Raw genomic sequence first — 17081 nt, forward strand, 5'->3', positions numbered from 1 at the left:
GTATGTGTCTTCATTAAACATCCCCTTGCATGATACCAAAGGGAATTAGCGGCGGTGGGGGGAGGGTATTCAATGTCTCTGACACTCGGTAAGCTGCGAGCTTTGCAGCTTAGTGAGCAAACCAGAATCACCCCCAACCAACCTTCCTTTTATACATAATATGTTTGCTCTTTAAAGTTTATATGAATTACTTTGTAAAGGTGGCCATACACACACAGATTTATCTGCAGATCTGTCTGATTGGATCAAAAACCTGGTAATGGATGAGAGCAAATGACAGTTGACCATCTGCTTGGTAATGCTGGAAAACTGACAAACTGTCACTCATCCATAACCATGTTTTTGCTCCAACCAGCCAGATCTGCAGATAAATCTTACTAGTGTATTGGCACCTTTAATCTGTGTTTTTTAGGTCTCTTTTCAGAAACAAAGAAAATATTGACAGGTATTCACAGGGTTAAGAAAGTATGTTTAATTAGATGTCTCATTATATAGCTATGTATAATAGTTATAAATGATCAGAATTTTCAAATAAAAAAAGCGCATCAAATAATATTCACTTTTGCCGGTTTCTTTTTCCATAATAGTAAGTCAATGTTATCACAGAAGTATTATAGCAGCTTACCGTGAATAGAAATAGACTACAGTATATGATGTTTTGTAATGTTACTGACAGCAGACTTTTAATTATGTTATACTGAGGATGAAAGTAATTTACAGCACTTTTAGTGAACATATGGCATGACATTTTCAGGATAGCTTCAGATTAATTAATGTGACATACCATGAGTAACAACGAATACAAATAACGGATTTGGTATTTATTATTACCATGCTATTTACTTTCTTCTTTTCATATTTGAAAACATTTTAAAACTTTTCCATGGAGAATTTTTGCCTGTGAGCAAATTTTTAAAGGTGCTGTACATATGGCACTTTGTTTTGCACTACAAGAAGTCCCATGTCTTATGAATTTTACTGAAAAGTCATGTTTGGCATATTAAATATTTGGCATCAGTAAGTATCAACATTTAGGCACTGTGGGGCAGATTTATTAAGCTCGGTGAAGTGATAAACTGTCTGGTTTTTATCACCGGCCAATCAGCTCCTACCTGTGAAGCTACAGGCTTGATTTGAAATATGACAGGTAGGAGCTGATTGGCCAGTGATAAAACCAGACAGTTTATCACTTCACCGAGCGTAAAAAAATCTGCCTCTCAGTACCTTCAGGAAACCTACCATAGTTACCGAGATAGCCTGCAGTTTGATATTTTAGCAAAACTGCAACTGAAGCTGAATCAGGCCCATAAATCACTAAAATTTGGAATTTCTACATTAAATTAGGGACAACTTTGAGGTGAAAACTTTTTTGTAAAACTATGTAGACCATCTTCATTGTGTGTTTGTTTAATATAAGTACATGAAGCAGTTCTCTAGAAATAGGCAGATATGATTAGTGTGACAAGTCCATTTGTGACACTTGTTGCATGACTTATAGCTCCATGTAAAAATACTGTAGTACTAAGTGTTTGCACTGGTAAACCTTTATGGTTGACATGGCATAGGACTCCACCCAGTGGCGTAACTATAAATTTTGCTCCCCCCAGCCAAAAAAGTTTCTGGCACACCCCCCTCCATAAGGCCCCTTTCACTATACATCACACACCGTAATGCCCCCTACACTATACACCACACACATAATGCCCCTTACACTATACTCCACACATCATAATGCCCCTTAAAATATACACCACACACGTTATGCCCCTTACACTGTACGCCACACACCATAATGCACCCTTACACTATACACCACACACATAAGGCCCCTTACACTATGCACCACACATTGTAATGCTCCTTACACTATACACCACATAAAAAGTTTCAACTGAATTGAGATACATAGTAATAAATGTATAATAGTAGCAGTTTCGCTAACATAAGCATATGTTAGCGAAACTGCTACTATTATACATTTATTACTATGTATCTCAATTCAGTTGAAACTTTTTATGTTGTATGTCCATTGTATATATCCCTTACATCTTTTCCTTTTTATAGGTTTCTTGCACATGTCTTTTACACTTGTGATGCACATTGTTTATAACGGGTTGCCATGGCAACCGTACACCGGAGGCATCATCACGGTGCGCGCTGACACGGTGTGTGGCGACATGTAGCCACATGTGATATGGTGATTGTCTATATATTGACTTTGTTCATTCTGTACACGTATCCTGATGAAGATGTACTAAATACATCGAAAACGTTTGATCCCCTAATACCTGCTGTTGTGTATTATTTCTTCGAGTGCCGCCTATCTACAAATTGCATATCAGGACCATAACAGGTCCTCGGAAGGCACCGGAGCAAGGTTATCCTTGTACATTGGAGTGCTGTCCATCTCCCCGTTCTATATATATATATATATATATATATATATATATATATATATATATATATATATATATATATATATATATATATATATATATATATATATATATATATACACACATATATACATACACATATAGAGGAATCACAGATTACTCACCAAATATGATGGCTCTGCGTGCATGAGGGGATGGTCAGGAGTCCCAGCCTCCAGCCACCCACCCACCCATCAGACAACCCATTGGACAGACTGTCCACCTATCCACCCAACCGCCCTCCCATCTTGTAACACAGGCTGCACTCAGTGCCAGATGAAGGCCCACATGGGCCTGGAGCTGAAATTTAGCAAGGGCCTATCGTATTCCGTCGCAGGTAGTGTGATCAGCACCATAGATTGTGACACTGCACTACATCCATATAATACCTCCCCACACTACACTCTACGCTACCTCTAGATTGCTACGCTACTGTACCTCCCACACTACATTGCTACGCTATCTCCCCATACTACATTGCTATGCTACCTCCCTCACTGCATCCCTACACTACCTTTTCCCACTGCATCCCTAAACTACCTCTCCACACTACATCCCTACGCTACCTCCCACACTGCATCCCTATGCTACCCTGCATCTCTATGCTAACTCCCACACTGCATCCATACACTACCTCTCCATACTGCATCCCTATGCTACCTCCCAACACTGCATCATTATGCTACCTTTCACACTACGTCACTATGCTTTCCTCCCCCAACACTACATAGCTACGCTATCTCGCCACACTGCATCCCTAGGCTTTCCTCTCCACAATGCTTCCCTTTGCTACATCCCCACACTACAGCCCTTTCCTACCTCACATACTGTGCCTTTTCGCTACCTCCCCACACTGCGCCCATTCGCTACCTCCCCACACTGTGCCCCTTCGCTACCTCCCCACACTGTGCCCCTTCGCTACCTCCCCACACTGCGCCTCTTTGCTACCTCCCCACACTGTGCCCCTTCATTACCTCCCTACACTACGCCCCATCGCTACCTCCCCACACTGTGCCCCTTCGCTACCTCCCCACACTGCACCCCTTTGAAATTAGTAATTAGTAAGACACATCTGTGTACGGTATTCATACCTGAAACACCACCAGGAGTGGACTGGTAATCAGTCCATTCTCTTTTCCAGATATATATTATACAGATTCTTATATATTATATATTGATTCTATGATTTAAAATATGAGATGCTCCAGTGCCTAATCTGTAACCAATCATCTGTGCCTCTGCATTTCATTGGTATATCCATAATAAGTCCATGTTTGCAGTGGACATTAGTCCTTGGATCAACAGGGGCCCTGCACCATACACCATGGACACAGAATAGTTTTCTTAAGTGGATCTTATTGCTACTATTTGGAAGCATATTTCATGTGACATATTCAGAAAGCTTATACCAGAGAAGGTGATAAAATAAGCTCTTGAGTTTTTTTTTTTCATTTTCTGTGCGTACAACTGAAAATATCATATGGAAAATACATCAGAACCCCAAACATTATTACATGTACATTGCAGGGATGTTTCTCTTCAATTCTATGCATACTGGTAGATGCCCTGGAAATGGGGTGCTGTATTACAGTATGTGCAGCCCCTCTTGCGACATGAAGGTCCCAGCTGCTAGCCTCACCTGCTGCTGCAGTCCCAGGCTCCTCCTTCCCCCATCACTTTGCCTCCATAAGTGGGACTCTCGGAGTCACAACCTTCTTTTCCCTTACCATGGTGCCATTTCCTTTTCTTCCCTATAGTTCCGCCTCCTCTAACAGGGAGGCTCTAGCTTGCCCCATCCCCAACTTAAACATACTCTGGCACCCCTGCACCCTGGTGAAAATCTAAAAACACAAAGTATATGGTAAATCTAGCTACAATGTTGCATATGTAAATAACAATGATAATGGATAGGGTTGCACCTGTCCACCGACGTGTTTCGCTGTGTAGCAAACAGCTTTTTCAAGCCTTGCAAAAGCTGTTTGCTACACAGCGAAACGCGTATTAATTGTTTATCATGCAGCACAGCAAACCACCTTCTTTTCATTTGTTATAGTGTTTAAATGGCTTGACACCCCTTATTAATTGCTGCTGCTTGAGTAAAACCACTCACTCTTAGAAGCGCCCTATTGATATCTTGATAAATCCCTGCTTTATGCATACTCTGCATACTTTATGAATACTCTGATCTTCGGGGGGTCACCAGAAAACATAGGACAACATTTCTGGTTAAATCTATAATCTCGTAAAATAAGCCATTAAATGAATATAAAAATAAGTTAAAAATGGTTAAAATTATAATTAAAAGACTGTAAATGAATTGTTGATAATAATCAAAAGCAATTATTTTTTTTATAGTAATAAAATGTTATAAAAACAAAATATTTTCCCTTTGAAAGCCTAAACTATTCCAACGTATTGGCCATAACACTACATAGTGCAGCATAAAAACACTCTACTCCTACTAATGATAAATTTTATTGACAAGACTAATAATTAAGGGCATTAACATTTATCTGTAATTAAGCCTGATTTTGAGCACTATAAATATACATGAAAAGTGGTGTATTAATGTAGCTTAGTCATATCACTAAAGTTAGCTTAGATTTGCATTTTCACAAAATTATTCAGGAGTGACCAACAAAAATTATTATTATCATGTGATTTGTTGGAATGGATACAATTATATTTTTTCACTTACATTAGTAAGTGGCTTTTAGTTGTGACAAAAATCAGTCTGTAAGATAACCTTTCTATATAAAAATAGACTATTTTACCAAATGTGTTTATTGCATTAAGTATTTGTTAAAATAGATTTCAAAACCATAATTATCAAGAATAACTCTGATTAAAGTGCTTTGTTTAACACTGAATATTAAATAGATCTATCTATCTATCTATCTATCTATCTAAATCTATTGTGACAAGAAATCACATACACTGGAAACAGATGCAGTTTGAGTCTTTATTTGCAGCAGGCAACAGCATTTCAGTATGTTCATAGGGTTACAGTACAGCAGCATACAGGTGTCAGCAGCACAGTAAGGGCTGGTGCTAGGATGTCCGGCGCCCTCCTGAAAACCATAAATTTTGCGCCCTTGCACATTGCCATTGCAACAAGTTGCAGCCCGATTGTGGGAGCGTATGCAACATGCAATCCTATGCAGGATCTCAGGTGCATGTACATGTATGCATACATCATCTCAGTGCTGTGTCCGCAAAATGTTGCAGGCACTAAAGGTGCCTATACACGCTGTGAGAATCGCATTCGTTATGTGCTAGATCGCATCGCACGCATGCATGCAATGTGTGTGCGATGCGATCTGAAAGGAGGACAAAAAGTATGTACAGCACATACATTTGTACTGTGCAATGCCCAGGGGAGCACACATCGCATCGCGCGCTGCTATTGCAGCGTGTATGGCAACCTTTAGGCACATAACCCAGCCCATTATTTAAAAAGTGTCTAAATTAATTTAAAAAAATCTACAGTTATTAAAAAATGTGTTATACATACTGTTTATATAATAAAAGACTCACTGTTCTTTTGCTGTTAAACTCTTGTGCAGTCCCTCCTCTACTATCTACGAAGGCAGGACGCTGAGGATGCCATTACACCCCTCTCGTGACTGAGGGGGGAAAGGAGGGGAGAGAAGGAGGAGATGGAAGAAGAGGGGAGGAGATAGAGGGGGCAGAGTGTTGAGGACTGGCAGTGGCACTGGCATAGCACACTGAGAAGAGGGAAGGAAGGGCAGCGCTGCTGCCTGTTTGTCATTTGTTTGACAGCTGACAGGCGCAGGGAGAAATGGGTAGAGGCGGATGTGGACATGACATGTCATCCAGGCATTCACAGACTGCGCTTCATGCCCCAGCGCAAGTGTCCGTGAGGAAGAGGGGGCAGGTCACAGGAGGAGGACAGTGTGTGCACGGTGCAGGGAGCAGCTCTTTATACTGCCGCCCGCAGCACCTGTCTGACAGCGGGCGGGCGGCAGTATAAAGAGCTGCTCTCTGCACCATGACGGAGGCAATGACAGTGAGGGCTGAGGCAGCTTTAGCAGAGCAGGGAGGGAGACAGCGCCTTTCCAGCTGCTGAGTGGGTAGCACAGTTCACCAAACTCCTGCACCTTCAGCCTATCACCTAGGCAGCTATTCCACCATCAGGGGCCATTACCATCTACCCTGGACACACATTTAACAGAAAATCAGAGGTTCTGCAAATCAGCAAAACCTTTATCGCCTCTTTGGGAAAAGCTGGACTGGATCTAATCATTCTGTTGCTGCTCTAAAACCTGGTCCGGATAGTTCACATTCACTCAGTGGTGTAGGGTGCAGCCAGTGCACCCGGAGCAAGCTCATGTCACTGTGCCCCCCCCCCCCCATGTACACAAACACACAAAAATTTAAGATTTGGAGTTCAAGTTACCAAAATATATGTTGTTTGCACCAGTTTTCACCCAATCCCCTCTCCATGCTGTCCCAGACACAGCAGGGGGGTGCCCTGCAAACCTTTGGCGCCTGGAGCACGAGTTCCACCGGCGCCACCTTATGCTGTCCCTGCCACACTCTCTCTCTCTCATATATATATATATATATATATATATATATATTTGTGTGATCATAATATTTTATTGTTTTCTATAATTTTATACTCTGTATGAATCATTAAAGTTTGCTCACAGCTGCAGGCAAGATGAGGGATCACACTATGGGCCAGATTCTCTAAGCTTCAAAAGTGATAAAATAGAGAGTGATAAACAGCCAGCCAATCAGCTCCTGTCTGACATTTTTCAAACACAGTCTGTGACATGTCAGGTAGGAGTTGATTGGCTGGCTGTTTATCACTCTCCATTTTATCGCTTTTGAAACTTAGAGAATCTGGCCCTATATGAGGTTAAGGAGAAGATTTGTCTAATTGAGTTGTTATACAGTACACCGAAACAGGCCACAATTTTGTAGGACTAGTAGTTGGATCCTTTATTTTTAATACAGCTTGCTAAAGATTTTATCTCTCTGTTGGTCCTTTAGATGAAAACAGTTTTACCATCACTAATCCTGATATTTATATTGGATTGTTTTGAGATAAATATTTATACCAACATTGCATTCTAATATAGGTTTTATGCCCTGTACACATGAAGCGACGGGAGCTTTGTGCTGAGTGAGCTAGTAAAGCTCAGATCGCTCAGAATAGATCACTCAGCACACAGCACTGCACCAGCAGTGTGTCCTGAGCAATCTGTCACTGTCCGTTTTTTCAATAAAATTTGTATAAATCTAGACAGGTAATAGCTATGCCTGGCACTACGCCTCGACCTTACCAGGGGCCATACACATGGAGCGATATGTGCTTAATTTCTAAATGATATAGTCAGATTGCTTAGAAATGGGGCTTTAATAGCCCCATGTGTACGCCCCATTAGGTTTGATTATTAGCAGACATGATTTTTTCATATAAGCAGTATTATGACCAATACTGTACGTAATTGATCTAAGCTTCCACAATGTCTACATTTAATTAATATAAGTGAAAAAGAAAACCCTTTTAAATGTAATAATTCAGTTGGCGCTGTCTAGAACTTTTAATGTACAGATTCCTTGTACAGCTTAACCATGCCTCCCAACTGGGGGCATGGCCAAAAGCTCACAGAGCCGTTAGCTGTGCCCCCACAGTGGCAAAATGGCAATTGGGAGTGACATGATTTGTAGAACATGCCCCCTTGCCACCAGACCATGCCCCTTGGATTATTCCAAAGTTGTGAGGTATGGTTTAACTGATTCTGTGTGAATTAAATGATTTTCTTTGTTCTTGTTGTCCATATAGCCCCCCCCCCCCCCAAAAAAAAGCACTTGCCATGTTTGTCTTGATTATTGTTATGATAAAATGAATGTAAAGCATTGTCATATACAGTAAGTATATATTTTTTATTAATTAAATTTTTTTTTTTTTTTTTTTAATCTTATTTCATAGGTCGATTGGAGTTACTCAGTTTTCCCCTATTCATGCCAGAAAAGCTTTCCCTTGCTTTGATGAACCTATTTACAAGGCAACATTCAAAATAAGTATCAAGCATCAAACAACCTATATGTCCTTGTCTAATATGCCAGTAGAGACCTCAGTTTTTGAAGAAGGCGGATGGGTTACCGATCATTTCTCGCAAACCCCATTAATGTCTACATATTACCTTGCATGGGCAGTGTGCAACTTTACCTACCGTGAGACTGTCACTCGGAGTGGTGTTGTAGTAAGTACAATTTTGCATTTTTGTTATGTTTATATTTATTGTTCTGATACATTTATTATTGACTTTTCAATAATATTTGCACAAAATATATATCTTTTTAATATTTGTTGAACTAAAACTGTATTTTCTAGAATTGAGTTCTGTGAAATTAGAGATGTGTGTTTAATTTTTAATTCATCATCATCATGGTTTGGTTTGGGCAAAACCACCCTCAAGTATTTTGGATCAGGTTCCGTCTTTGTTTTGATTTTGGATTCCTTTAAAATCGATACAAATTGATAACGACTGATAGAAAAACAATAAAAATCTATAAAACTGTTAAAAATCATGCAATTTGGACATGCTTAGGTATAGTCCTATGTGCTGTAAAAATAAAACGGTGCTGCACTGTGTGCTGAGTAAATAGAGGGGTGTTGTCCTGTGTGCTGTAAAAATAAAGCGGTGCTGTCCTGTCTTGAAAAAATAAAGCAGCACTGCCATGTGTGCTGAGTAAATACAGTACAGTACATTTTATTTAAATATCACATACATAAGAATGTATTTGGAAAGTTACATATAGTTTCATAGTTACATAGTAGGTGAGGCTAAATAAAGACTTGTGTCCATCTAGTTCAACCTATGTTTATAGTAGCCTATCCCTTGTTGTATAATATGTTCTGATATTTTTAAGACAGATTATGTTACTTATTCGTACCCATGGATGTTTTTAACCAATAAATGTTTATCCAACCTTATTTTAAAAGTATTTATAGTGTCTGCCGATGCCACTTCTCCAGGAAGAGAGTTTCAAAGTTTGACTTCTCTGACTGTAAAGAAATTTTTTCTTGTAGATGAACTAAATCTTTTTTTCTTCTAATCTAAACTCGTGCCCTCGCGTCCTAGATTCATTTCTAGTGGGAAAAAAGGCATTTGACAGTTCCTTATATTGGCCCCTAATATATTTATACATGTTGAGCATTTCCCCCCTTAAACGTCTTTTCTCTAGTGTAAATAGTCCCAAATTGTTTAATCTTTCCTCGTAGCTTAAATTCTCCATTCCCCTAATAAGCTTTGTTGCTCTTCTTTGGATTTTTTCTAATTCTAATTTCTAAGTGTTATTAATAAATACCATGCCACATTTACCATGTAAAATACAATTAAATAAAGATGTTAATTCATTAAAGAATGTATAAAGTTCAGCTAAATACAATAATTTGTTGTTTTCCACACTCTGGGCGGTATTCAATGAGGCTTATTCGCCAGGTTTTTATGGCGATTTTGTGCTGTAAGGCAAATTTCTGACTAAAACGGTGAATCACCCTATTCAATGACCAGATGGCGAATACATTTCAAGGTTTTTTTCGCCATGATTCACCGAGTAGCAATCGCTATCTTTTTATGGTGAAGTGGAAGGTGAACTTTTAAAATAAAGTGTTTTGTTTTTTTACAATTGGTGTCCAAAAATCTGGAATTTTATTCTAAGGAGGGGCATGCTATTTTTATTCATGTGCTGTAAGCACATGAATATATATTTAATTTAAAAAAAAATATTATTATTATTTTTTTTTTTACACAGACCAGCCAGCAGGGGGCCGGAGCCGAGCCGCTCATTAGATATTCATATATTCACTTCACCCGATCATTACATATTCATGATCAGGTGTAGTGAATATACCCGGTCCCCTGCTGGCACCCCCGGGGGGCAGCCTGTGCTGCCTTGCACCCAGGGAGCCCACCTCCCCCCCACAAACGTTCTGTGGCAGGCAGGGAGACTTCCATCTCCCTGCCTGCCGCCGTCCTCAGGCTCCCTGCGGCGTCCGCCGCAGGAGCTCAAATTCGCCGGTCAGGGGCAGCGAGCCCCTGGCTCGTTGAATACCGGAGCCGGCAAGGCTCAGGAACGCAGCGAGCAGTGGTGAATGTGCAGCGAATCCTAAACAGGATTCGCTGCACATCGCCAAAATCCACATTGAATACCGCCCTCTGAATTAACTCCCAACAGTTCAGTTGATTTGTGGAGAGAATGGATCTACAACTGAAAACCCATGGTACTTTTTAACCATAGTAAGCTGAGAAACAAGTCATGATGAGATTATCTATTAATATGTTTCTGAATGTATTTTTTTGCTTACAGCTTGATAAGGTTAGAGACTATTTCTAGTGTATTTTTTAGCCTTTGACAAATTGAAGTTTGAGGTTTTGCTGAAACTTTAATAAAATAAACTCAATAAGAAAGAATTTGCTTGGAAATAATAATGGAATTGCTGGCTATCTCTCCCAAATCAATAAATAATTACTTGTGATTTGTATTGTGACATATGGGAATAAACATAGATGCTTTGTTTAAATCATAACATTTTTTATTTAATGTATGATGCTTTGGCATCATTATGTCGAGGCCTGTTCCATAAAATCCAATGGGGCAATAACATGTCATAACTGTAACTGCAGTATACATTTTCAGTTAAATTATCCGACACTTATCACTTGTCACTTCACAGGAAGGCAAACACTGTGATGGCCGGGTGACTTACACTTAGCCATGGAAAATTACAGGATTTATAACCTTTTGTGAAAACCTTAACTGCTGGAATAAATGACCTCTAGTGATTGCACACACAACATTAACCCTCTGGATAAAGCTAAATAATAGCATTCTAACACCATGTTTCTGGATATCACTGCTAACATTATGATGAATCCAATAGGAAAATAATATCAGCCATTTTTTTTTATTAAGCTGTCTTCTTAATTCTGTAATACTATGGTTCACTATTTGGTACTTGTGGAGTATCACGGCTCCCATCGAATGCCATCGTATGCCATATGTAGTGGCATACGATGGCATACGATGCGATACGATTTTTACCGATTTTTGAGCATTTTTGCTCAAAAATCGTATGCGATCGCATCGGATGCCATACGATGGCATACGATGCGATGCGATGGCACCCGATTACGATTTTTGAGCATTTTTGCTCAAAAATCGTATGCAAACGCATCGGATGCCATACGATGGCATGCGATGCGATGGCACCCGATTTTGCACTGAAATGCATCAGAATGCATTGAAATGTGTATTAAACTAGTGAAATGCCCCCAAATGCCATTTTTCATAGTGCACCACCCCCACTATCAACGTCAACCCGAAAGCGTGGTGAGCGCAGCGAGCCCGCGAGGGGCGGCGGTACTCGTCCTACGACCTTTTCATACCCCCACTATCCACGTCGGCGTGGAGTTGAGAATAGAATAGTGTGGCGAGCGCAGCGAGCCACCGAGCCCGAAGCGTGGCGAGCGGACGCGGATACCTGTGAAGCCCGCGAGGGGACGCGTATAGCTGTGAAGGTATCCGCGTGCGCTCGCCACGCTTCGGGCTCGGTGGCTCGCTGCGCTTGCCACACTATTCTATTCTCAACTCCACGCCGATGTGGATAGTGGGGGTATGAAAAGGTCGTAGGACGCGTACCGCCGCCCCTCGCGGGCTCGCTACGCTCGCAACGCTTCGGGTTGACGTTGATAGTGGGGGTGGTGCACTATGAAAAATGGCATTTGGGGGCATTTCACAACTTTAATACACATTTCAATGCATTTTGATGCATTTCAGTGCAAAATCGGGTGCGATCGCATCGCATCGCATGCGATTTGATCGTATGCGATGTGATGCGATTTTTAGCATACGATCTGCATACGATGCAGGTCGTGGGAGCCGTGATACTCCACAAGTACCCACTATTTTATATTATTAAACAACGGTGCCAGTTTTTGCCCCAGAAATAGTGGATTGCAGTGGTACAGTGAATACTTAGGACCCTTGTTTCTAAGCTGTGTCAATGTACACTAATGGGACAGGACAAGTTACATCTAGAATTACATTTACATTTAGAAACGTACAAACATATGAAGCCACAGTGCAAAAGCTATTTTGTGATGGAACCCACTTGTGGCAATACATGTTTATGGGTAAGTTTTCAGGCCATGGCTGTTTATAGGAGGGTTTAAATGTGTGCAGTATGATGGCAGCATCTTGTTAGATTAGGTGTATTCCTTGCAAAATATATACATTATTAAGTGCTCAAAAGCATTTTTGCACTAAAGTAGAAAACAGTTTTTTTTTTTTTTTTTGCAGGATTGCTTTCTTTAAATGTGTTGGTTGTAGATAAGGCATTTTATTATTATTATAATTATTATTATTATTACCTTCTTATATGGCAACACAAGGGATCTGCAGTGCCCGATTACAGAGTACATAAATGGTACTTGTGTATTATCACGGCACCCATCGCATTGCATGCCACTAATTAAGGTATGCGATGGCATGCAATGGGAGCCGATTTGAGCCTTTACCCGGGCGTGAGCATACAATTTTATAATGGCATGCAATGTGACGCGAACATGCCCGATTTGGGCTTATTCCCATGTTAAATCCCCCCCAGACCCGATTTTTAATTGTATACCTACCCTGATGGGTAATGACTATGTTAAATGCCCCCCCCCCCATTGTTAACGCCACCCCACTATTAACCTCAACCCAAAGTGTGGTGAGCACAGCGATCCCACGAGGGGCGGCCGTACGCGTCCTCCGACCTTTTCATACCCCCACTATCCACGTCGGCGTGGAGTTGACCTTATATAGTGTGGCGAGCGCAGCGAGCCACCGAGCCCGAAGCGTGGCAAGCGCAGCGGAATATATGTGAAGTCATTTGCGTCCCCTCGCGGGGCTTGTTACGCTTGTCACGACGCAATTTTTTGGTTGTACAATGCCCTACAATGGAAAAGGTGGGCGCCGTGATAATACACAAGTACCACATAAATAAGTAAAACTGTGACTTACATTTGAGGACAAGTACGTGGTGCATATAAATAGCTGTATAAGCAGGCAACACCAGAATAAGTATCAGCGTGGCAGAAAACCACATGATCTGGGAGTAGCACATAAAAGTGTTTTTGAAGTTAGGAGTAGGAGGAAGTAATCAGTAGGCAGGAGAGGTGGCGTGCCTTTGTGGATCAAAGAGGATGTGAAGGAGTTTAAAGGGAGATGAGATCATAGATGTAAATGGGAGAGGAGTGAGGGCATTGTAATGGACCCTACACACAAAGCGATATTCAGTGACTTTCTGAGTGATTTTGCATAATTTTACTAAATTGCTCAGAATGTGGCTGACTATCGCAATGTGTATAGCCCACACAGCGATAGGAATGCGCATCCCCGCTGGACGCCGATGTATAACAGCCCTGGTGGTTAATGTCGCTCAGAAGGCTCACACATATCTGAGTGTATGGTGGCCGGCATTCAACACCATCTTCTCACCCACCTGCTGCTGAGGCAGTGCGGCTCAAATCCTAACGCTAGCGCAACTTTGCCCCCGGTGCTTAAGCTCAGCAGGCACTTTGGGCACTTGTCGGTGGCCAGGTGATGGTCCCTGTGGCATGAGGGCTGCTGTCCATCCAAACTGCTATCCCCCTGGCAGATGCCCATTGGCTCAGGCCGGTTGGTAGGTCGAGCAGGGTCCTGAGCCAGCTGCAGGCGGGTACACTGTCCCAAACCAAAAACAATATATTTTGAGCGCTGTGGGTCAGTGTTTGGGTGCTGTGTGCAAGTAGCTGCCCTCTGGGAGGGGGTTGCCGCCCCCAAAAAGAATGTGCAGAAAAAAGGAAATACCAGTAGGCGCCTTATGCACACAATTTAAGACAATTTATTAAATGATCTAATCATACAAAATACATAAAACTAATAAAGCTCAAAATAATACACAACAATAATATAAATGTAAAAAGTTAAAAACATGTGCACTAGCAAATGCTGAGTTGATATGGTTTATAATTACCAAGTCCCGGTAGGCTTTTAACATATGCGCATATGCTGCCAGGTGCTAGTGTCCCGGTTTAAAGGATGGAATACCAGCGTTCTGCAGGAGTGAATAGCACCTGTGAGGTTTCCCACAGGATTTATTTTGTAATCCACAACAGGGGTTTTAAGATGGCTTAATAGTAGCAAGCGATGATTTGTAAAAACCAATGGAGTCGACACTTGTGTGTCGATGGAGACAGAAACCACAGTTCTTACTTGCAGGCAATACTTTACAGCGGATCCCAATAGGGAAAACGAGTGTACCAATGTGCCCCACGCCTAGCAGTGTTAGATGTTGGTAAGGCAGCCGCACCGGCCAGACAGCCAAGTGCAAGCCGCCGGACACTGCGATGGACGGAGGCTGCTTGGGACGGTGGTCTCGTGCGCTCTGCTGTGAGCGTATTGGGCTGGTTGCCGCGAGGTGGTACGTGTGGCTGTAGCTCGTCTCCGGTGACACACCACTGCTGCGCTTCTTGAGAAAGTAGCAGGGACCGGGGTGGACTGGTAATCATGGAGCTCAAATGACTGAGAGATTCTCCAGGTCCACTGTCTCAATGGCGGCAGCAGGGCTCCTCCTTCAAGACGCGTTTCGCCGCGCTACGGCAGCTTTTTCAATTGAGGATGTATAACAGCCCTGGTGGTTAATGTCGCTCAGAAGGCTCACACATATCTGAGTGTATGGTGGCCGGCATTCAACACCATCTTCTCACCCACCTGCTGCTGAGTCAGTGCGGCTCAAATCCTAACGCTAGCGCAACTTTGCCCCCGGTGCTAAAGCTCACCAGGCACTTTGGGCACTTGTCGGTGGCCAGGTGATGGTCCCTGGGGCATGAGGGCTGCTGTCCATCCAAACTGCTATCCCCCTGGCAGATGCCCATTGGCTCAGGCCGGTTGGTAGGTCGAGCAGGGTCCTGAGCCAGCTGCAGGCGGGTACACTGTCCCGCTTTCAGTTACACTTCTCCTCTACCCGCTACCGCTGGCTACTGTATATCAGCATAGCGGAACAGCAGGCAACTGCTTAGTGGATGCAGCCTCCCTGTATTAGCTAGATCCCATAGCTCAGCAAACAACATCATATGAACAGCTGGAGTCTCATAGTAGTGGGCAGTTTTACAGATGGGCAATCATGCAGATTTCCAACCATCCTGGAGTTGCTTCTGCTGAGCATGTGTTGCAACATATAATTTGTTTTTACATTTTTTGGGTAGGGGCCGTGTCAAAAGACCCCAGATTACAGTATAAACATTGTAATTTTCTTATCTTGTTTCCTGAATACATATGTTTTGTATTTTTATTTGGTGGGGGGGACATTTGAAATCTCCCATGCTGAATCTCCCATTATGAATCTCTGGCACAAGTCTCTGCATATGTTTGGCCCTTTAGTCATTGTGAGAAGCTTGAATTGGATTCTAAAAGAGAAGCAAGTGAAAGGCCTGTAGAAAAGGAGAGCTGGATATAGTGCATTTTATAAAGAAGTTGAGCCAGGCTGCAGCATTCAAAATAGATTGGAGAAAGACATGTGTCAGGTATTTCGCTTAGGATGAGATTTCAGTTGTCCAGTCTGGAGATTTTTCTTTTTTATTAAAAGGGACAGTGCCTGATGAGAGGAAGAGATTGGGGACGTGGGCTAAATGGGAACAGGCAGAGGGAGAGAGATAGGGGAGACGGCAGGAGGGGATAGGTTCAAATAGGGAAGTGAGGGGTGGGGGGAGCAATAGAAAGGGCCATGACTTCCTCACCAGATACATGGAAGAAGGATGTAATTGTTGGTAAGAGGGATGGGGTGGGGGTTGGTTGCTGATGGTCTCGTGGAATGTGATGACCTGACATATGGAGTTAATTTTGGATGTGAAATAAGTGGCAAAGTTAATAGCAGAGAGTGAAGGGGTTAGGGGAGGTTGAGGTGGGCAAATGAGGGAGTTGACAATGGCAAAGAATTGCCAGGGGACTTTAGACTGTGAGGAGATTTTGTTCTTGGAGTGTGACTATTTATCAAGGGAACAGGCAGTACTCACGTTTAAGTTAACATAGTAATTGATATGGTTTACAAAAAAGGGGAGGGGACTTGCACTGACTATTTTTTTTTTAATTCTCACATGGATATAACCAACCTACACTGAAAATTGTGGACCTATCACAAGTAAATTGTGGACCTATGTACTTGGGAGTGTTAACTACCACTAAAAGATATTTCTCCATTTTTATTGAACATATTTTATTTAGGGTGTAGATGTAACACAAGTACATTAATAAATATCAGCCGGGCTTAATTAATTCCTCATGGGACAAGAATCCCTAAATTGAGGTCATTTACAACTTAGGCTGAAACATACAAAACTTTTCTAACTTTTTTCACTTTTTTCACCTTTTTATTTGAACATACACATTTTTCTCACAATTGTGACGTTGCTACTGTATATTGTCTTTATCTAGATATATTAAGTGGCATTAGTGTATCTGATCTTATGATGTGTACAAGGGTCTAATTTTAATCTATATCAATAAAGTATATTAGATTTTATTAAGATGTGCCCCAAGAAAGAGAGTCATCTTTTCATCCCCAGTTTTAAAGTCATTGATATG

General features: G+C 41.7%; 1 protein-coding gene across 1 annotated transcript in view; it reads left to right on the forward strand.

Annotated features, from left to right (window-relative positions):
* TRHDE (thyrotropin releasing hormone degrading enzyme) overlaps positions 1-17081 on the forward strand; it is a 619915-nt gene that overhangs the window by 99818 nt on the left and 503016 nt on the right. Inside the window, exon 2 of the mRNA XM_083182555.1 lies at positions 8401-8674. Within this exon, the coding sequence (XP_083038681.1) occupies positions 8401-8674 (274 nt within the window). The remainder of the gene's footprint in view (positions 1-8400; positions 8675-17081) is intronic.

Source organism: Crinia signifera, chromosome 4 (genome assembly GCF_055691185.1).
Source record: "Crinia signifera chromosome 4, ASM5569118v1, whole genome shotgun sequence".
Classification (NCBI taxonomy): Eukaryota; Metazoa; Chordata; class Amphibia; order Anura; family Myobatrachidae; genus Crinia; species Crinia signifera.